Genomic DNA, 23,005 nt, shown 5'->3' with positions numbered 1-23,005 from the left:
ATTCTTGCTCGTGAAGAAAAAAGATGGATCCCCACAGCCCTGTATCGATTACAGGGGGCTGAATCAGATCACAGTAGAGAACAAGTACCAGTTACCTCTTATTTTAGAGCTGTTTGATCGTCTCAGAGGGGCTAAGATCTTCACCAAACTGGATCTCAGAAGGGCCTACAACCTGATTCGTATACGGGAAGGAGACGAGTGGAAAACAGCTTTTAACACTCAGGATGGATACAACAAACACCTGCTAATGCCGTTTGGCCTAAGTAATGCACCCGCAGTTTTCCAGGAATTCATAAATGATATTTTCAGAGACCTGCTCTATTCATGTGTTTACCTGGACGATATCTTGATCTTCTCTGCAGACTTAGCTTCACACCGGAGGCAAGTACGTCAGGTCTTACAAAGACTCAGGGATAACAGACTTTATGCAAAATTTGAAAAATGCCTCTTTGAACAATCCTCTCTCCCTTTCCTCAGTTATATAGTCTCGTCCACTGGATTAAAGATGGATCCGGAGAAGTTGGCCACCATCTTCATGTGGCCTCGCCCATCCAGACTGAAAGCCTTACAACGGTTTCTGAGGTTCGCCAACTATTACAGTCAATTCATTCCACACTTTCCCACCCGAGTGGCACCCATCTCGGCTTTGACCTAGAAAGGCACAAACGTCAAGGATTGGAATCCCGAGGCAGAGGAAGCTTTTGTTTCTCTAAAACAGGCCTTCTCTTCCGCATCTGTTCTCCATCGACCGGACTCAGATAAGCAATTCTTGCTTGAGGAAGACACTTCCTCCATAGGTGCTGGAGCGGTTCTCTGTTATGATCTGGTGACCTTGGAGCCGCATGAAACTTTCTCTGGAGTCGGTGGAACCTATACTGACCACAAATCCTGAACTAACACCGCAACTAGAAGTAGCCGTGGGGTGTGCCTAACATACTCTAGACACCTCGACACAGCCGGAGGACTAAATACCTCTATAGATGGAAATAGGAATGCTACCTTGCCTCAGAGCAGACCCCCAAAGGATAGGAAGCCCCCCACGAATAATGACTGTGAGTAGGAGAAGAATAGACACACGCAGGTAGAAAACAGGATTTAGCAAAAGAGGCCACTCTAGCTAAATAGGAAAGGATAGGACAGATTACTAGGCGGTCAGTATTAAAACCCTTCCAAAAATATCCACAGCAGATAATACAAAAAGTTCCACAATCTAACTAAAGACATGGAATGTATATCTGCCACTCCAGAGAATCCAACAAGACTGAGAAAATACTGACACAATCTAAGCTGGACAAGAAAACACAAAGAATAGCACTGAATTGTGAAGCACACAACATGTGTGCCACAGGAAAAAAAACCAGACACTTATCTTTGCTGATTTGGCAGAAAGGCAGGAGGAACCAGGCAGAGGTCCTACACCTCCCAACAACAATTGACAACTGGCAAGGACTAATGAATCCTGCACGCCTAAATACCCCAGTCAGAACTGCAATCAGCAGATACACCTGACCAGGACTGCAACTCAGGGGCAACTGCATTACCACCTACAACCACTGGAGGGAGCCCAAAAGCAGAATTCACAACAGTTCTCACCCAGAAGTTGTCCACCGGTCGTATGGTCACCTGTGTTTTTTTCTTGAAGGTTTTTTCCACTTCTGAAAGGAACTATTCTGTGGGAGATTGGGAATTGTTGGCAATTAAGTTGGCCCTGTAAGAGTGGCGACACCTCCTCGAGGGAGCAGTCCATCAGGATGTCATCTTCACTGATCATAAAAACCTCGTTATCTCCAATTCGCTCAGAGGCTGAATCCCCATCAGGCCCAGTGGGGTTTGGTTTTTGCCCGATTTAATTTTGTCCTTCATTTTCGTCCTGCTGACAAGAACGTTAAAGCCGATGCAGTCTCTAGAGCGTTACTGCTTCCTGATTCTGAGGAATAACCGCGACACATCATCGAGCATTCCAAGTTAGTGCCCATAGCCTCAGTTAATCTTGCTCGGCTTCCCCTGGGAAAGACTCTCGTGCCCACTTCAGACTGGAGTTGTGTCCTCCGGTGGGTTCACTCTTCCAAGTTGGCCGGCCACGCCGGTCAGAAAAAGACTCTACAACTCATCTCTCATTACTACTGGTGGCCCACCATGGGCAAAGATCCAAGAGTGTCACAGCCTGTCCCTCGTGTGCCTGCAACAAGACTGCTAAACATCTGCCATCCAGGCATCTGTTACCTCTTTCTATTCCTTTAGCTCCCTGGCAGCACATCGCGATGGACTTCGTTTCGGAACTTCCCATCTCTTCCGGCTGTTCCACTGTCTGGGTTGTGGTGGATCGCTTCTCGAAGATGGCTCACTTCATTCCGCTACTCAGTCTTTCATCTGCTCCTGAGCTCGCTGTCCATTTCATGCAGCACATCTTCTGTCTTCATGGAATTCCTCTCCACATTGTGTCCGACAGGGGCGTCTAGTTCACATCCAAGTTCTGGAGAGCAGTTTGTAATTTAGTGAAAGTGGAACTGGAATTCTCTTCTGCATACCAACGTCAATCCAATAGGCAAACGGAAAGGACCAATCAAATCTTGACTGGATTCCTGCGTCACTTCGTCAATGAGCGTCATGATGACTGGGTCAAGTTGCTGCATTGCGCAGAATTTTCATATAATAATCAAATAAGTAAATCCTCAGGAAAATCTCTCTTTCAAGTTGTGTTTGGACTCCAACCCGGGATCCCTCTTCCCATTTCTGGGTCTTCGGGCATTCCTGCAGCTGACACCTTTATAGAGGAATTCTCAAAAGTGTGGAGCGTCACCAAGATTGCCTTGGAGAAAGCCTCACAACGTATGAGGAGGCATGCGGACAAAAGACGTCTGGATGCTCCCATCTTTCGGTCCTGAGATAAGGTGTGGCTCTCCTCCAGGTACATCCGCCTGAAAGTGCCCTCTTAAAAATCGTGTCCCCGCTTAATTGTTCCTTTTGAAGTTTTGAAACAAATCAACGCAGTCTCGTACAAATTGAAATTGCCTGCTTCTTTACGTGTGACTAACTCCTTCCATGTTTCCGTCCTCAAATCAGTAGTTTGGAGCTCCTTCTTTAAGGACTCAGGTTCCACTCCTGATCCTGTCAGTGAGGAGGATGAGGTAGAAAAAAATATATTGGCCACTAAGAAACTAAGGGGTAAGACCTATTTTTTGGTGGATTGGAGGGGCTTTGGTCCTGAGGAGAGGTCATGGGAGCCTAAAGAGAATATCCAGGTCCCTCTCAAACCGAAAAGATTCTACGCAGGCTTGAAAAAGAGGGGGCGTAAATAGGGGATACTGTTACACCTGTTCCCGTACCTTTTTGGGGTCCCCATTGGGACTCCTGCTCTGTGCCGACTTCACGCCATCCTGCTGCAGCCTCTGCTTCCTCTCTTTTCCCTGCTTCCTGGCGTACAGCCTGCAGGTTCCAGGGTAGAGTACTTAGGTTGCGCGTGCGCTCCCGGTCTCTTAAAGAGACAGCACACATTTTTCAAAAGTACTTCTGACCAATAACGTGTTAGCGATTACTATTTCTAGCCCCTCCTTCATAGGGAGGGTGCCGGAGCAACAAGTACCCATTGTTGCTTCCTTCCAGTGTCTGCTAGTGTGTGCTTTAGCTTCTGAAATGTTTTGCCAGTGCTCCGCTTACACTGTCTCCGCAGACCGTCAGCTACCTATTACACAGCTATCCTGGACGATGTCCGTTCTGTCTACGCTAGTTCCTCACGTCCAGCCATACAGCCATCCATACCTCTGGACAATGCCAGTACCACTTGTGCCTGCTTCTACCCATACACCTGGAACCCACCGGTCAGCTCCACGACATCTGTTAACCCTGCTAGTCCATCTGTCCCGCTCGGACATCTGCCACGTGTCTGGGGTCTAACTGGAGGTAGCACCCGTGTCCCCCAGGCATTCCATTCTGAACCTGTTCGAGGGGGACTTGCTACGGGTGTCTGGGGCTCACTTAGTCACACCCCCTTTGGAGCCCCCCGGATCGTGGTTCCACACAAATATCAATAAAAAAAGAATGTTAACTTCACCACCTGTGCCTCAGATTCCATTTGTTACAATATTTGAGGCTGTGCAGTACTAACTGCTCTATGCAAATATTCAGTTACAAGGGAGAAACATTAGGTGACATATCCAATTTCAAAAGACCATAATGTCCGCAAATTCAATAGCAATAACGTTTAATAAAGAAAAACAAACAAAAAAGTTAAGTTAAAGCAGAGAATATGAAAGATAGTTTCGAACAGGCAGTTGTGGACATATCAGACAGTGTAATATTTCACTTTTTCACTATAAGAACACAAATTATGTTACCTAGTTCTTCTTCCATTGTGACACCTTTAGCTTGGTTGGAAACTCCAAGAACTCTATTGAACAATATTGAAAAGGCACTACCCCAGACACCTAACAAAGGCAGAAGCAAACAAATTATAAAAGAAAAATACAACATATCGACAAAATTGTAGGGTTCATATCAAACACAGCGCAGCTTGGTAGCTTTTAAACTATGTGAGTGTAAAAACAAAAAAAGAATAAAGATAAGATTAAGAAAGATAAGAATAACGATAATAAAAAGAATAATAATAAAAAGAATAAAAAGAATAAGAGCCTCCCGTATAGGGTCTGATTTTAACATTGCAATTATTTAACATTTTGATCTTGGTCAACCCTTGGACAGAGACCCCGATTCCAGGGATTTATCACTTACTGGGCTGCTTGGTGCAGTTTTGATAAGAATCTCGTTTTGTCTGATGTAGATGTAGCAGAGTTCAGACTTCTAAGCTGTGTATAACCTGCCCAGACCACTGATTGGCAGCTTCCTGTATACAATGTGAATTATCATCAAGCTGCCAATCAGTGGTGGGGGTGGTTTTGCCCAGATTAGCCTGACTGGCCTGCATATGAGCTGTAGTCCAGCAGTGTTAATCCCTGGCTGATAAAACTGATATATTGAAACTACTGCACCAGGGCCGGCTCCAGGTTTTTGAGGGTCCCAGGCGAAAGAGTCTCAGTGCCCCCCCCCCCCCCCCTTTAACACATACCCCGATTTATGATGCACAGATACGGCAGAGAAACATAGGTATAGTACAATGTCAGATTTCCCTTCTTACATGGGTGACAGCTATTGTAAGTTCTGCAGTGTATATATACAGGACAGGAGGAGCGGTACTGTGCAGTGTATATATACAGGACAGGAGGAATGGTACTGTGCAGTGTATATATACAGGACAGAAGGAGCAGTACTGTGCAATATATATATACAGGAGGAGTGGTGCTGTGCAGTGTATATATACAGGAGGAAAGGTGCTGTGCAGTGTATATATACAGGATAGGTGCTGTGCAGTGTACATATACAGGAGGAAAGGTGCTGTGCAGTGTGTATATACAGGAGAGGTGTTGTGCAGTGTATATATACAGGAGGAGAGGTGCTGTGCAGTGTATATATACAGGAGGAGAGGTGCTGTGCAGTGTATGTATACAGGAGGAAAGGTGCTGTGCAGTGTATGTATACAGGAGGAAAGGTGCTGTGCAGTGTATATACACAGGAGAGGTGTTGTGCAGTGTATATATACAGGAGGAGAGGTGCTGTGCAGTGTATATATACAGGAGGAGAGGTGCTGTGCAGTGTATGTATACAGGAGGAAAGGTGCTGTGCAGTGTATATATACAGGAGAGGTGCTGTGCAGTGTATATATACAGGAGGAAAGGTGCTGTGCAGTGTATATATACAGGAGAGGTGCTGTGCAGTGTATATATACAGGGGGAGTGGTACTGTACAGTGTATATACTTCAGCATCTCAGCTGCAACCTGCAGCCGCCCAGCTCACCCAGAACCCCAGAATACAGCGATACCATTGCACTCACTCAGGCGCTGGTAGGAGCTCCTCCAAAATCTGCCTGATAAGTTCAGCACTGCAGCCAGGGGTGGAGAGCAGAGCAGGGGTACGTGCTCTCTCCGCCCACAAACAGTCACGCTGGCTGCATTCTCTTAACCCCTATATGCCTGCCTGGCTGGCTGCACTGAGTGAGAAGATGCTTGTGCCAGCTGTATCTATGACAGCAAGAGTGGGCCCCCCGTCTCGCCAGGGCCCCAGCACTTGCCCAGGTGCGCCGGGTGCCGACGCCAGCCCTGTACTGCACACAGCTTAGGCTGTGACATCACTGGAATCAGGCTCTCTCTATATTATGTGTCTTTCAGATTTAATAGCAAAAAAACCTGCTGACATATTCCTTTAAGTTACTTGTTACACAAAGATTCCAGTTACAATTTATACAGTCAAGGCTCGCAACTTCTAAGTGTTTTGCTATGGAACCTTCGACTTTCACATAAGGGATACTGGATCTTTATTTGAGAGTTAGAGCTCTAAACATTAGTAGATCAGAATGTCAATTATCATTGTCAGTTAATAAACACATTTGTGTAGTAAATTTGAAAAACAATCTATATAAAAGAATTTGTATTAAATATTGGTTTTCCTATGGCTTACTTACCCATTAAAAAGTGTAGTGGATATTCATCATATTTCTTTATAACAGTACCCATATAAAACTTGCTTCCAAATAGCTCTGGAGACATAAATGTGCCATACTTTGCCATTCCAATCTCATGTGGAGTAAATTCCACCCAATCTGCAAATTAAAAGAGCATGAAGATTCTGTAATGGTTACATTATCTATCAGAAGACTGGTAAGAGGATAAATCTACAAGTGGGTACTAATAATTTAAGACTAGGGGATAATATTTATATAGAGAACAGCATTGTACCCTACATGACAATTAACTACAGCCACCAGTCAGGGGTGTTTGTTTCTAGCTGTTGAGCTGTATCATTAAAAAATGCAAAATTGTAACATTTCTCTCCACTTTATAGAAGTCACAAATGCACAGACAAAATGCATATCTGAAAAACTGCACCCTCTCCTTTGCCATGGGACCTGCCTTCAAAGACATTTCAAAAGTGCATATACTGGAACAGTGAGAACTGAAAAGTTACACCATGTCAAGGGCTAAAGTATGCTTCCCCTGCCATTGTACTAATCTGTACAGGAAACCTGATCCATTGGAGGGTTTAACTTTATTTAAAAGGTCAGAGATTTACACAAATCTCAGATATACATCTCGCTCTCTGTTGTGTATTCTGATGTTATCATTGTGTTTTGGCTTTATTTTTCGTTGCAGTTTTTTTTTTTTTTTTTTTTTTATCTTGGCTCCAAATCTGCACAAACAATAGATAATCATGAGAAAAAAATGCACATTAAGGTTTTCATTTTTATTAAAGGGAACCTGTCACCCCGTTTTTTCAGTATGAGATAAAAATACCATTAAATAGGGCCTGAGCTGTGCCGGACAATAGTGTATTTTGTGTACCCCGATTCCCCACCTATGCTGCCGAAATACCTTACCAAAGTCGCCGTTTTCGCCTGTCAATCAATGGGACCACGCCCATTTGACCAGACCACCTTGATTGACAGGCAAAAACGGCGACTTTGGTAAGGTATTTCGGCAGCATGGGTGGGGAATCAGGGTACACAAAATACACTATTGTCCAGCACAGCTCAGGCCCTATTTAATGGTATTTTTATCTCATACTGAAAAAACGGGGTGACAGGTTCCCTTTAAAGCATTTAATGCACCATTGAATCTCTACTTATCAATCCACCATGTACTTAAAGAGTAACTCATTTACATTCTTTTCATAAAATAGTACACTGCCATGAGACCAGATGGGCATCTCGCCTCAAGCAGTGGCCTTCAGCTTGCCCAAAGTGTGGGTGGGGAGGACAGTGCCAATAGCAGGGCTGTTCGGGTACACGGACACACACGCTTTTGTTAGGTCGCTGCCGCTGCCGCTCCCCGCACCCTGCCATACTCACCTGTCCTCGGCGTCCCGGCGCGTCTCCTCAGCTGCAGCGTCTTCCCCTCAGAGCTCGCTCCCGGCTTCTGCCGCTTGTCAGGTGTGCGCGCACGCTAGGTTCAGTACTGCGCGTGCACACTTCTGAACTCTGTTCTAGTGCTCCTTTCCTGTCCTATCACCTTGGAGGGCTTCCACCCGGAAGCACTGCGCAGCGCGGCCTTATTACCCAGCCCCTTCCTTTCCCCTGTGCCTGATGCTCGTTTGTATTTTCAAGTGATCTTGGCCATACGGCCTTCCGGCATACCTAGAGTTCTGACTTTGATTCTTACTTTGTCCTCCTCAGATCCAGTCCTGTGTCTCTGTTGTTCCCGTCCAGTTCTGTGCCTCTGCCGTACCTATCCAGTCCTGTGTCTCTGCCGTACCTGCCAGTCCCATGCCTCTACCATTCCTGTCCAGTCCTGTGCATCTGCCGTACCCGTCCAGTCCTGTGTCTCTGCCGCACCTGCCAGTTCCGTTACTCAATCTACCTTGTTGATGCTCTAGTCATCCGTCTGACTGCCCTCTCCCTCCGCCCTGTCTGTGTCCCCGTTACTCTCTCTCTCTTCCACCCTGGTCTTCCAGCTGCCGAGGCGATTGTCCCCCAAGGGCCTACCCCTAACTCTCCCTGTATAGGAGGTGGTCCATCTGGTCAGCTCGCCCATGGGTGGGTCGCTGTTACGGTCCAGTGGGTCCACTCTTTGTATTCTCAGTAGAATCATTACAGTAGCATCAGGCCTGCTGAGCAACGGCCCAAGGAGAGACTTGCACAGGGTCTTTGCTTTTATTGTGGCAGTGCCTCTCATCTTCTACGTTCCTGTCCCTCAGATGCCAGGAAACGCCTCCGCCTAGGTCAGGTAAGAGAGGCCTCCCTAGGTAGCTTTGATTCCTCTCCACCTCAGATTCTTTCCGTTTTGTTGCATTTGGGTTCCAGTCGTTTTTCTCTAGAGGCTTATATTGATTCAGGTGCGGCTGGGAATTTTATTCAACTAGAAGCAGTTAGAAACTTGGGATACCTGCCAGACCCTTGGAGACTCCTTGGCAAATAGCTTCTGTTGATGGTCAGCCTTTGCGGGAGACCATCAACTTGGTCACCGAGGAAGTGGAACTTCAGATTGGAGCTTTACACCGAGAGAGGTTGGCCTTCTACGTCCTGCCCTCGTTGTCTCATACATTCCTTATGGGACTTCCGTGGTTAAGAACTCACGAACCCATCCTGGACTGGCGTACCGGAGACGTTCTTCGTTGGGGACAGTCTTGTCGGAATAGGTGCCTGCTTTCCATCAACTCTGCAAGTCCCTCTCGACCTGCTCCGGAACCAGAGAACTTACCTTCGGCTTATTGCTCTTTTTCGGACGTCATTAACAAGAAAGAGGCGGAGATTCTACCACCGCATCGTCCATATGATTATCCGATGGATCTCGTTCCGTGTACTACTCCTCCCAGAGGTTGTATTTATCCTCTGTCTCCTTCCGAGACTCAAGCCATGTCTGAGTACGTACATGAGAATCTGGCCAGAGGCTTTATTTGGAAGTCATCTTCACCTGCAGGAGCAGGTTTTTTCTTCGTCAAGAAGGATGGTTCTCTTCTTCCCTGTATTGATTACCGTGGCCTCAATAACATCACCATTAAAAACAAGTACCCACTTCTCATTCCGGAACTCTTCGATCGTCTTCGTGGAGCAAGAATCTTCTCTAAATTGGATCTCCGAGGAGCTTATAATTTGATCCGTATCCGCTCGGGGAACGAGTGGAAGACTGCGTTTAACACCAGAGACGGTCATTACGAATATTTGGTTATGCCCTTCAGTTTATGCAATGCACCTGCAGTCTTCCAAGAGTTGGTGAATGATGTCTTTCGGGATCTACTTTACACTTGTGTTGTGGTGTACTTGGACAATATTCTTGTGTTTTCGACAGACCTGCCTTCTCATAGAAGAGATGCCTGGCAAGTACTCCAGCGTTTGAGGGCGAATCGGTTGTAAGCCAAACTTGAAAAGTGCGCTTTTGAACAGTCATCTCTGATTCTGGTTTACGCATGGATCCGGAAAAAGGTTTCCGCCGTGCTCAACTGGCCGTGTCCGCTTGGGGTAAAGGCAATTCAGCGATTTTCTAGGATTCGCGAATTACTTTTGGCAGTTTATTCCTCACTTTTCTACCTTGTCTGCTCCCATCTCCTCTCTGATACGAAAAGGGGCTAACCCTCACCATAGGTCAGCAGAAGCCGAGGAAACCTTCTGGACTCTCAGACAAGCATTTGCTCCCGCTCCTATACTACAACGCCCTGAAGCAAATAAACCCTTCGTTCTGGCTGTTGATGCCCCTGCTATCGGGGCCAAAGCAGTGCTTTCCCAGAAATCATCTTCCGGTCGTCTAGCTCCCTGTGGCTTTTTCTCCAAAACTTTCTCTTCCTCTGAGACAAACTATTCCATCGGTGACAGAGAACTTTTGGCCATCAAATTGGCACTGTAGGAGTGTAGGTATCTTTTGGAAGGAGCCTTACATCCGTTTGTGATCTATACGGACCATAAGAATTTGGCATACATTCGTTCTGCGCATAGACTAAATCCTCGGCAGGCTAGGTGGGCTCTGTTCTTCGCCTGTTTCGACTTTGAGCTTCGTTTCCAGCCCGGTAATAAAAACTTTAAGGCCGACGCTTTGTCCAGATCCTTCTTGTCAGTGGATATTAAGGAGGAGGCTACGCACATCATCGATCCAGCTAAAGTCATAACGGTTGCCCCAGTCAGTCTGACTTCTTTACCTCCGGGAAAGACTTTTGTCTCTGAATTCAACATGAGACGTGTTTTACAATGGGGTCATGTCTCCAAACAGGCGGGACATGTCGATTTCAAAAAGACCCTCAGTCTGGTATCTCGCTACTACTGGTGGCCGACTCTTCTAAAGGATGTCTGAAGTTTCGTCGCCTCTTGTCCTTCTTGTGCTAAGAATAAGGTTCCTAGGCAGCTTCCTTCTGGGCTTCTTCAACCTCTACCGGTGCCCTCTACTCCGTGGCAACATATTGCAATGGATTTCATTACTGACCTGCCTCGTTCTTCATCTTGCACCGTCATCCTTGTGGTCGTGGACCGATTTTCTAAAATGGCTCATTTCATTGCTCTCCTTGGTTTGCCTTCCGCTCCCGAATTGGCGAAGATTTTTGTCAACCATATTTTTCGTATTCATGGTCTACCTCAACATATTGTTTCTGACCGAGGAACTCAGTTTACCGCTCGATTCTGGAGATCTCTCTGTAAATTGATGAACATCTCGCTTGACTTCTTTTCGGCCTACCATCCGCAGACCAATGGCCAAGTGGAGCATACAAATCAGATTTTGGTTAATTATCTTTGTCATTTCTCTAATGCTCATCAGAATAATTGGTCTGATTTTCTTCCATGGGCTGAATTTGCCTATAATAACCATACCAGTGAAGCTTCTACCAAGTCTCCATTTTTTATCGTCTATGGTCAACATCCTGGCCTTCCTCTACCGGTTCCTCCTGTCTCTGCTGTACCAGCGGCAGATCTTCTGTCTAGAGAGAGTTCTCCAGGGTCTGGCAGGAGACCAAGTCCACTCTCGAACTAGCTCAGGATAGGATGAAGACACATTCGGATAAGAGGCGTCTTGAGTCTCCTTTATATCATCCTGGGGATAAGGCCTGGGTATCTTCTAAGTTTATTCGCCTTAAAATCCCTTCGCATAAGCTGGGTCACCGCTACATTGGTCCTTTCGAGGTTTTGCCTCGCATTAATCATGTCTCTTACAAGCTTAAAGGGACTCTGTCACCTGAATTTGGAGGGAACAATCTTCAGCCATAGGGGCGGGGTTTTCAGGTGTTTGATTCACCCTTTCCTTACCTGCTGGCTGCATGCTGGCTGCAATATTGGATTGAAGTTCATTTTCTGTCCTCCGTAGTACATGCCTGCACAAGGCAATCGTGCCTTACGCAGGCGTGTACTATGGAGGACAGAGAATGAACTTCAATCCAATATTGCAGCCAGCATGCAGCCAGCGGGTAAGGAAAGGGTGAATGAAACACCCAAAAACCCCGCCCCTATGGCTGAAGATTGTTCCCTCCAAATTCAGGTGACAGAGTCCCTTTAAGTTACCTGCCTCTCTTTGTATTCCCAATACAATCCCAATTCCTTTCATGTGTCTCTTCTAAAGCCAGTGGTTTTCAATCAGTTTCATACTTCGACTTTCTATTCACCTTCGCCTGCTTCCGCGGATGATGTCTTTGAGGTTAAGGACATTCTTGCCATGAAAAAACTGAGGCAGAACTTTGTTTTTGGTCGACTGGAAGGGATTCGGTCCAGAGGAGAGGTCCTGGGAGCCTCAGGAGAACATTCAGGCTCCTCGAATTTTAGTTAGGTTTCTGTCTAGCCTTAAACAAGGGGGCGTAAAGACAGGGGTACTGTTAGGTCGCTGCCGCTGCCCTGCCATACTCACCTGTCCTCGGCGTCCCTGCGCGTCTCCTCAGCTGCAGCGTCTTCCCCTCAGTGCTCGCTCCCGGCTTCTGCCACTCGTCAGGTGCGCGCGCACGGTAGGTTCAGTACTGCGCGCGCACACTTCTGAACTCTGTTCTAGCGCTCCTTTCCTGTCCTATCACCTTGGAGAACTTCCAACTGGAAGCACTGCGCAGCACAGCCTTATTACCCAGCCCCTTCCTTTCCCCTGTGCCTAATGCTCATTTGTAATTTCAAGTGATCTTGGCCGTTCGCCTTCCCGAAATACCTAGAGTTCTGACTTTGGTTCTTTCTTTGTCCTCCTCAGATCCAGTCCTGTCTCTGCTGTTCCCGTCCAGTCCTGTGCCTCTGCCGTATCCGTCCAGTCCTGTGTCACTGCCGTACCTGACAGTCCCGTGCCTCTACCGTGCCCGTCCTGTCCTGTGTCTCTGACGCACCTGCCAGTTCCGTGTCTCTGCCGTACCTGCCAGTTCCGTTACTCAGTCTACCTTGTTCATGCTCTAGTCTCCCGTCTGACTGCCCTCTCCCTCCGTCCTGTCTGTGTCCCCGTTACTCTCTCTCTCTTCCACCCTGGTCTTCCAGCTGCCGAGGCAATTGTCCCCCACGGGCCTGCCCCTAACTCTCCCTGTATAGGGGGTGGTCCATCTGGTTAGCTCGTCTGTGGGTGGGTCGTTGTCACGGTCCAGTGGGTCTACTCCTTGTATTCTCAATAGAATCATTACAGCTTTTAATATCAATATGAGAGTTGCACTGATTGTCTGCACCCCTTGCCATTTCATTACAACTTGTTTGCCTTCAATGAACTTGCCTTTCTCAAGGTGTGATAAGTGAATTACAAGGGGTACATACCCCAGCCAGAGGAGGCATGTGGTAAGTAAAAAAAAAAAAGCCTACAGTCCTGGTTAATACATATGTAATGAACTATTCAAATTCATCTTACAAAAGAAAATTGGTCAATTATAAAACATTATTTATGTGTCTGAAGCCACCAATTCCTAAAGGTAAGAATAGTGAAAGATTTTAAAGAAAGAATGCAGAATAATTTCACTGCCACACTATTTCGCCTGTAAAAAAGGCTAACATAGAAAATATACTAAGATTGTAAAACACAAACATGAAAGTCAATAGATAGCAGCACTGAGCTGTGTGGCTGTGAATCAAGCACTAAAAAGAGGTAACAAACGCTTGACACTACAGTTCAATCTGCCTATGTCTGCCCATGTATCTGACTCATGGTGCTGAATTCTCTTCCCTCCTCAGCATTGAGTATAATAGGAGGTGTAACCTGATACCTAGTGCCGGACTGGGGTGGCAAGGGCCCATCAGTGACATTGACCCTTGGGGTCCACTGTCCAGCTAGATGCAAATGTTACAATGCCCCCATTTCCATATTGACCCATGCCTCTATATAATAATACACTGGGAGATTTATAAGCGAGTGATGAGATCCTGCCATTGTCTGTACATAGTGAGTCAGGTGTATTGTGTCAAGTACGGTACTCCTCATATAGAGGGATCGGGGCCCACCGGAGGATTTACCTGTTCCCCTGTGGGCCAGTCCGAGCCTGCTAATACCTCACTGAGCTGGCAGTCATCTTGCTTTGACAAAGACATATTTGAACTGTTTTTAAAGAAAACATGGCAATTTCAAAAGAGTGGAGAAAAGAGGAAGTGGCTCATAAGTAGAGAAAGCAGCACAATTTTTTTTATAGATCTATTTAAAACGTTTTACATTTACATGTTATCTTGATTTATGCAAGGTTTGTTATCTCAAGTGAGACCTTTTAAATATGCATGCAAGTCTCTCACGGAGACAGTGACTTGTCTGGAAGACCCGACTCAGATATACATTGAGATCAATAATAGAAATAAGGATGCAATGAAAAACTTCCATCATAGAATGGCAGATTGCAGAGGAAACCGTTATTAGGGATAAGCGGACCTGTGGGTGTTCCGGGTTCTCGTCCTCCCAACCCAAACTTTATTCCAAAAGGTCTATTCTGGTACCAGAACTTTACCTAAACTTGAACCAGAACCGCATTGAAAACAATGAGAACCTGAACTTTTGAGCTAGAAAATGCTCTCTCTGCGTTTAACACCGATACTAACTATTCGGTACGAACCCCGAACTTTTAAGTTTGGGTTTGCTCATCTCTATTAGTGATCTCTCCAATGATCAGCTCATTGTTGGGGCACCAGTTATGTTGAAATAGGTTGTTCAATTTGCAAGTGACAGATGTCATCCAGAGTTCCAGCACAGGCATTCCCCCAAACCCTCTCCTTCCATGTTCAAACTGTGACTGATGCACCATCAACATGTACTATGCCATCTGGGGCTTAGCGTTCTGTCCAAGACCATTTTAATTTCCAACACACTGACTGGGCAAAACCGTCAATGAAAAAGACCTGGGTATATGGGTGGATGACAAACTCATATTCAGTGGCCAGTGTCAGGCAGCTGCTACAAAGGCAAATAAAATAATGGGATGTATTAAAAGAGGCATAGACGCTCATGAGGAGAACATAATTTTACCTCTATACAAGTCACTAGTTCGACCACACTTAGAATACTGTGCACAGTTCTGGTCTCCTGTGTATAAGAAAGACATAGCTGAACTGGAGCGGGTGCAGAGAAGAGCGACCAAGGTTATTAGAGGACTGGGGGGTCTGCAATACCAAGATAGGTTATTACACTTGGGGCTATTTAGTTTGGAAAAACGAAGACTAAGGGGTGATCTTATTTTAATGTATAAATATATGAGGGGACAGTACAAAGACCTTTCTGATGATCTTTTTAATCATAGACCTGAGACAGGGACAAGGGGGCATCCTCTACGTCTGGAGGAAAGAAGGTTTAAGCATAATAACAGACGCGGATTCTTTACTGTAAGAGCAGTGAGACTATGGAACTCTCTGCCGTATGATGTTGTAATGAGTGATTCATTAATTAAATTTAAGAGGGGACTGGATACCTTTCTGGAAAAGTATAATGTTACAGGGTATATACACTAGATTCCTTGATAAGGCGTTGATCCAGGGAACTAGTCTGATTGCCGTATGTGGAGTCGGGAAGGAATTTTTTTCCCCATGGTGGAGCTTACTCTTTGCCACATGGGGTTTTTTTGCCTTCCCCTGGATCAACATGTTAGGGCATGTTAGGTCAGGCTATGGGTTGAACTAGATGGACTTACAGTCTTCCTTCAACCTTAATAACTATGTAACTATGTAACTATGAATGTATCGAATATTATCTCCGCTACATGATGCATGGATATGCATATATTTATAACACTAGTCACAAAGTATATACTTTGCAGTGTCTCACTTTAATTGCACACACTTATGGGGGGAAGGTGCAGTGAAATACCCAGCAGCACCTATACGAGAAGCAAACGACTGATTAACAGCCAGTCACAATATATAGCTACACTAGTTATTTTTTATTAGGAGTTTAGTCAGACACTTATTATATTGCCTACTCCCAGATTTGCAATCATTTGCTTAATAGCCAGAAGTAAATGTTTTCTGAAATTATTCAACTCCTACGTTATAATTATTATTGGTTTCCTGCTTACGTCTTAAGAGCGAATTACGACAAAGTAAATACAGTCAAGAACTATTAGCCTAGGTTGGATCCGAAGTAGACAGACATTTATGGGATAATACACTTTTAATGGAAATTGTTCAAAAGTTTTAATGCGTAAATAAAACCAGTAACAGGCTGGCAAGGTAGTTTCTTTTTTTTTTATTAATTAGACTTGTTTAAATTTAGGAAATCACGTACGTCATTAGCTACAGTAAGTATGCTGTAAAGTCGTGAAGCGCGTCAAGTGCAAGAGCTGAAAATCATGGTAAAAAGACAGATATATTGGAATAATGCAGAGATCATAGGCCTAAACTGTACATAGGTCTGCACATCTCATATTGAACATTTTACTAACAGAGAATTTTGGGATGCACAGTTTCACAATTAGATATTTAGCACGTGTTGCGAAAACCAGTTGCAGCACTCGCCCAAGTACTACCACTCCTACAGTCGTTAGATCTGTAGTATGCAGACAGTCTTCCTCCACCAGTATGACTTTATGGCATCCTGGGGAACCTGTATAAGCAGATACATGGGCAAGTAAGGCTCCTTTCACACTAGCGTCGGTACGGGGCCGTCGCGCTGCGTCGGACCGACGCATGCTGTGAAGAAAATGCCCGATGTTGGCAGCGGAAGCAGTCTTAAGACGCTTCCGCTGCTTCATTGTAAGGTACGGGGAGGAGGGGGCGGAGTTTCGGCCGCGCATGCGCGGTCCAAAATGGCGGTCCCGACGCACAAAAAAACGTTACATGTAAATTTTTTTGTGGCGGCGGTGCGCCAAAACACGATGCAACCGTCGCACGATGGATGCGAAGTGTGGCACTGCGTCGCAATGCGTCGGTAATGTTAGTCTATGGGGAAAAAACGCATCCTGCAGACAACTTTGCAAGATGCGTTTTTCTCCACAAACGACGCAATGCGACGTGCAGTGCACGACGCCAGTGTGAAAGTAGCATAAGGCTATATTCACACAGCATGATCCATATGTCAAAATGATAGAAACCACAAATATGAAGGTCAAGTCAACGGAGTTCATGGGGCACCGATGGGATTTGTGGTGGGGTAGCAAGACTTCTGTGAACAAAGTGTAGGGGTACAGATAATTCAAGACAACACATACTATACATAGCCTATTTCAGATTACCATAAGCAATAGGAAGTTTAATAAAAATATGGTTCATTATTAGAAGCCATCTAGGCTACATTTCAGCATTTAAGCATACCTACTGTATGGTTTCAGGTGACTTTCCAGAATAAGAAGAGTTTAGAAAAGGCAATATTTATGTCCTTTATATGGCTTGCATCGTGCATTTTTCACCAGTTTTAACAATCTCTGCTCTCAATTTCTAATTTTCTGTTGACTGAGCTAATGGATGAAGAATAGCTGCCATGTCTCCAAGCCAAAGTACACAGACAGGAGAGGTCTATGCAGCATACCTTTAGATACAGCAGTAATGAGTAGGGTTGAGCGACTTTCATTTTTTTAAGATCGAGTAGGGTTTTGGGAAACCCGATTTTGTCCAGAGTCGAGTCGAGTGCAGTCGGCCGATTATCGCTAAAAGTCGGGGATCGACCGAAACACGAAACCCAATGCAAGTCAATGGGGAAGCATAGTCGGCAGTGAGTGGAGGCCAGGAAAACACCTACAGTGCCCATTTTAATGCCAAAAACATCCATTCTTGTTTCTGAAGCTTGCCAATCTTAATTAACTGTATAATAATAGTTGGGCATAGGGAATTGGGGGAAAGTTGTGGGGGGAGTAGGGCTGGCTCAAGTTTTTCGTGGGCCCAGGAAATGCGGACTACGTCACGGCGGTGTTGCAGGGAAAGGTAAGTATTTAAAAGTTGCAAGTGCTGTGATCCTGAGCAAGCAGGGGGGGGGCCCACTCGTTCGCATTGCCACTGGCACAGGGCCCCTCAAAGTACGGCGGTGTGTTTGCATGGCGGGGGCGCCTCCCACCAGCAGCGACACTTTTGCGTACTCTAAGGGGCCCTGTGCCAGTGACGTCGCCAACGAGTATGCCCCCCCACCTGATGAAGGAACCTGCACTTTCATCTGCACCTTCCTCTTTGTCCCTGTGTAAGGTGGTATAACATGCGGGAAGTGGAACCTTACTTTCAGCAGGGACAGATTCTGGCTGTGTAGAGTACAAGGGGAATGTAGTGGTCTAGGTCAATGTACCAGCAGACTCATTTAGCAGTGGCTGGGCAATGGGCAGGATGAGGAGGAAACAGATATAGGGCCAAAGAATAAAGTAGGCTACATGCAGTTCAAAATTGGTAACAGGACTAAACAGGCGGCATTGCTTTGTTCAGTGGAGTAGCAAACACTGTTTCAAGGGCCTAACCACACTAGTAGGCCAAATGCAGTTTAATATCTGATAGTATAGGGCGAAAGCCAGAATGTGGAAGCTCAGCTTTGTTCAGTTGAGGACAACACCAGGGAGGGGCAGACACCTTTAGTAGGCCGGAAAAGCCTATTGCATTTTTTAAAATGGTAATTTGGAGCAGAAGGTTGAAGCTCAGCTTTATTTAGTTGAGGGCAACACCAGGCAGGGGCACACAGACAGACACCTTTAGTAGGCCGGAAAAGCCTATTGCATTTTTCAAAATGGTAATTTGGAGCAGAAGGTTGAAGCTCAGCTTTATTTAGTTGAGGGCAACACCAGGGAGGGGCAGAAGCCGTTAGTAGGCCCTAACCACCCTTTTTTTTTTTAAAACCACTTAATGAGAGCCGGAAGGTTGAAGCTCAGCTTTATTTAGTTGAGGACAACACCAGGGAGGGGCAGAAGCCGTTAGTAGGCCCTAACCACCATTTTTTTTTTTAAAACCACTTAATGAGAGCCGGAAGGTTGAAGCTCAGCTTTATTTAGTTGAGGACAACACCAGGGAGGGGCAGAAGCCGTTAGTAGGCCCTAACCACCATTTTTTTTTTTAAAACCACTTAATGAGAGCCGGAAGGTTGAAGCTCAGCTTTATTTAGTTGAGGACAACACCAGGGAGGGGCACACAGACAGACACCTTTAGTAGGCCGGAAAAGCCTATTGCATTTTTCAAAATGGTAATTTGGAGCAGAAGGTTGAAGCTCAGCTTTATTTAGTTGAGGGCAACACCAGGGAGGGGCAGAAGCCGTTAGTAGGCCCTAACCACCATTTTTTTTTTTTAAAACCACTTAATGAGAGCCGGAAGGTTGAAGCTCAGCTTTATTTAGTTGAGGACAACACCAGGCAGGGGCACACAGACAGACACCTTTAGTAGGCCTGAAAAGCCTATTGCATTTTTCAAAATGGTAATTTGGAGCAGAAGGTTGAAGCTCAGCTTTATTTAGTTGAGGGCAACACCAGGGAGGGGCAGAAGCCGTTAGTAGGCCCTAACCACCATTTTTTTTTTTAAAACCACTTAATGAGAGCCGGAAGGTTGAAGCTCAGCTTTATTTAGTTGAGGACAACACCAGGGAGGGGCAGAAGCCGTTAGTAGGCCCTAACCACCATTTTTTTTTTTAAAACCACATAATGAGAGCCGGAAGGTTGAAGCTCAGCTTTATTTAGTTGAGGACAACACCAGGGAGGGGCAGAAGCCGTTAGTAGGCCCTAACCACCATTTTTTTTTTTAAAACCACATAATGAGAGCCGGAAGGTTGAAGCTCAGCTTTATTTAGTTGAGGGCAACACCAGGGAGGGGCAGAAGCCGTTAGTAGGCCCTAACCACCATTTTTTTTTTTTAAAACCACTTAATGAGAGCCGGAAGGTTGAAGCTCAGCTTTATTTAGTTGAGGACAACACCAGGGAGGGGCAGAAGCCGTTAGTAGGCCCTAACCACCATTTTTTTTTTTAAAACCACATAATGAGAGCCGGAAGGTTGAAGCTCAGCTTTATTTAGTTGAGGACAACACCAGGGAGGGGCACACAGACAGACACCTTTAGTAGGCCGGAAAAGCCTATTGCATTTTTCAAAATGGTAATTTGGAGCAGAAGGTTGAAGCTCAGCTTTATTTAGTTGAGGGCAACACCAGGGAGGGGCAGAAGCCGTTAGTAGGCCCTAACCACCATTTTTTTTTTTTAAAACCACTTAATGAGAGCCGGAAGGTTGAAGCTCAGCTTTATTTAGTTGAGGACAACACCAGGGAGGGGCAGAAGCCGTTAGTAGGCCCTAACCACCATTTTTTTTTTTAAAACCACATAATGAGAGCCGGAAGGTTGAAGCTCAGCTTTATTTAGTTGAGGACAACACCAGGGAGGGGCACACAGACAGACACCTTTAGTAGGCCGGAAAAGCCTATTGCATTTTTCAAAATGGTAATTTGGAGCAGAAGGTTGAAGCTCAGCTTTATTTAGTTGAGGGCAACACCAGGGAGGGGCAGAAGCCGTTAGTAGGCCCTAACCACCATTTTTTTTTTTTAAAACCACTTAATGAGAGCCGGAAGGTTGAAGCTCAGCTTTATTTAGTTGAGGACAACACCAGGCAGGGGCACACAGACAGACACCTTTAGTAGGCCGGAAAAGCCTATTGCATTTTTCAAAATGGTAATTTGGAGCAGAAGGTTGAAGCTCAGCTTTATTTAGTTGAGGGCAACACCAGGGAGGGGCAGAAGCCGTTAGTAGGCCCTAACCAAAGTTGAAGGCCAAATGCAGTTTAATTTCTGATACTATAGGCCGAAAGCCAGAAGGTGGAAGTTCCGATTTAGACAGTGGAGGACAATTTGAATTAGGGACTGCAGACAGACTTAGTAGGCTGTCCCCTGTGGACCATGCATCCACCACATTAACCCATTGCGCCGTAATGGACACGTAATCTTCCGTGGCCATGCCTACAGGTCCATGCGTCTGTTGTCAGGTGCACCTTTGTACTCACAGATTGCCAGAGTGCATGGACAATGCGGTCTTCTACATGCTGGTGGAGGGTTGGGATGGCTTTTCTCGCAAAAGAAGTGTCGACTGGTTAGCTTGTAGCGTGGTACAGCGTAGTCCATCATGGCCTTATTAATAGTAAATAAAATATATAACTAGGCTCTATGAACTTTTAAATAGGTTCCAGGGGTACACGGGCAGCATTGGTGTGGTCAGTGGAGGAGTATTGCAAGTAGGGGCTGCAGACAGGCTATCAAAGGCCTAAAATAACAAACAGTAGGCAGTCATGGCAGTTTTACATCGGTTACATGGATACACAGGCAGGCACTCCAGGCAGCATTGTGGTCAGTGGAGGAGTATTGCAAGTAGGGGCCGCAGACAGGCTATCAAAGGCCTAAAATAACAAACAATAGGCTCATGGCAGTTTTACAGCGGTTACATGGATACACGGGCAGGCAGCTTGGTGGTCAGTGGAGGAGTATTTAAAGTAGGGACCGCAGACAGGCTTCAAAGGCCTAACATAAGAAAATGGGCTGGCTGTAGGCACTTTATAATTGGTTCCAGGGGTACACGGGCAGCAGTGGTCTGGTCAGTGGAGGAGTATTTAAAGTAGGGACCGCAGACAGGCTATCAAAGGCCTAACATAACAAACAATAGGCTCATGGCAGTTTCACAGCGGTTACATGGATACACGGGCAGGCAGCTTGGTGGTGGTGAGTGGAGGAGTATTTAAAGTAGGGACCGCAGACAGGCTTCAAAGGCCTAACATAAGAAAATGGGCTGGCTGTAGGCACTTTATAATTGGTTCCAGGGGTACACGGGCAGCAGTGGTCTGGTCAGTGGAGGAGTATTTAAAGTAGGGACCGCAGACAGGCTATCAAAGGCCTAAAATAACAAACAATAGGCTCATGGCAGCTTTACAGCGGTTACATGGATACACAGGCAGCTTGGTGGTGAGTGGAGGAGTATTTAAAGTAGGGACCGCAGACAGGCTATCAAAGGCCTAAAATAACAAACAATAGGCTCATGGCAGTTTTACAGCGGTTACATGGATACACGGGCAGGCAGCTTGGTGGTCAGTGGAGGAGTATTTAAAGTAGGGACCGCAGACAGGCTTCAAAGGCCTAACATAAGAAAATGGGCTGGCTGTAGGCACTTTATAATTGGTTCCAGGGGTACACGGGCAGCAGTGGTCTGGTCAGTGGAGGAGTATTTAAAGTAGGGACCGCAGACAGGCTATCAAAGGCCTAACATAACAAACAATAGGCTCATGGCAGTTTCACAGCGGTTACATGGATACACGGGCAGGCAGCTTGGTGGTGGTGAGTGGAGGAGTATTTAAAGTAGGGACCGCAGACAGGCTTCAAAGGCCTAACATAAGAAAATGGGCTGGCTGTAGGCACTTTATAATTGGTTCCAGGGGTACACGGGCAGCAGTGGTCTGGTCAGTGGAGGAGTATTTAAAGTAGGGACCGCAGACAGGCTATCAAAGGCCTAAAATAACAAACAATAGGCTCATGGCAGCTTTACAGCGGTTACATGGATACACAGGCAGCTTGGTGGTGAGTGGAGGAGTATTTAAAGTAGGGACCGCAGACAGGCTATCAAAGGCCTAAAATAACAAACAATAGGCTTATGGCAGTTTTACAGCGGTTACATGGATACACGGGCAGGCAGCTTGGTGGTGGTGAGTGGAGGAGTATTTAAAGTAGGGACCGCAGACAGGCTTCAAAGGCCTAACATAAGAAAATGGGCTGGCTGTAGGCACTTTATAATTGGTTCCAGGGGTACACGGGCAGCAGTGGTCTGGTCAGTGGAGGAGTATTTAAAGTAGGGACCGCAGACAGGCTATCAAAGGCCTAACATAACAAACAATAGGCTCATGGCAGTTTCACAGCGGTTACATGGATACACGGGCAGGCAGCTTGGTGGTGGTGAGTGGAGGAGTATTTAAAGTAGGGACCGCAGACAGGCTTCAAAGGCCTAACATAAGAAAATGGGCTGGCTGTAGGCACTTTATAATTGGTTCCAGGGGTACACGGGCAGCAGTGGTCTGGTCAGTGGAGGAGTATTTAAAGTAGGGACCGCAGACAGGCTATCAAAGGCCTAAAATAACAAACAATAGGCTCATGGCAGCTTTACAGCGGTTACATGGATACACAGGCAGCTTGGTGGTGAGTGGAGGAGTATTTAAAG

General features: G+C 45.9%; 1 protein-coding gene across 4 annotated transcripts in view; it reads right to left on the bottom strand.

Moving 5' to 3' along the window:
* Positions 1-23,005, bottom strand: part of PLA2G4A (phospholipase A2 group IVA) — a 241,714-nt gene that overhangs the window by 94,569 nt on the left and 124,140 nt on the right. For all 4 annotated transcript variants that reach the window (XM_077277665.1, XM_077277667.1, XM_077277666.1 and 1 more), the window contains 2 exons: positions 6,513-6,650; positions 4,335-4,424 (listed from right to left, as the gene is read on the bottom strand). In XM_077277665.1, coding sequence (XP_077133780.1) covers positions 4,335-4,424; positions 6,513-6,650 — 228 coding nt within the window. The remainder of the gene's footprint in view (positions 1-4,334; positions 4,425-6,512; positions 6,651-23,005) is intronic.

Source organism: Ranitomeya variabilis, chromosome 8 (assembly GCF_051348905.1).
Source record: "Ranitomeya variabilis isolate aRanVar5 chromosome 8, aRanVar5.hap1, whole genome shotgun sequence".
NCBI lineage: Eukaryota > Metazoa > Chordata > Amphibia > Anura > Dendrobatidae > Ranitomeya > Ranitomeya variabilis.
The sequence above is the reverse complement of the archived record's forward strand: the minus strand, read 5'-3'. Positions and strand labels throughout refer to the sequence as shown.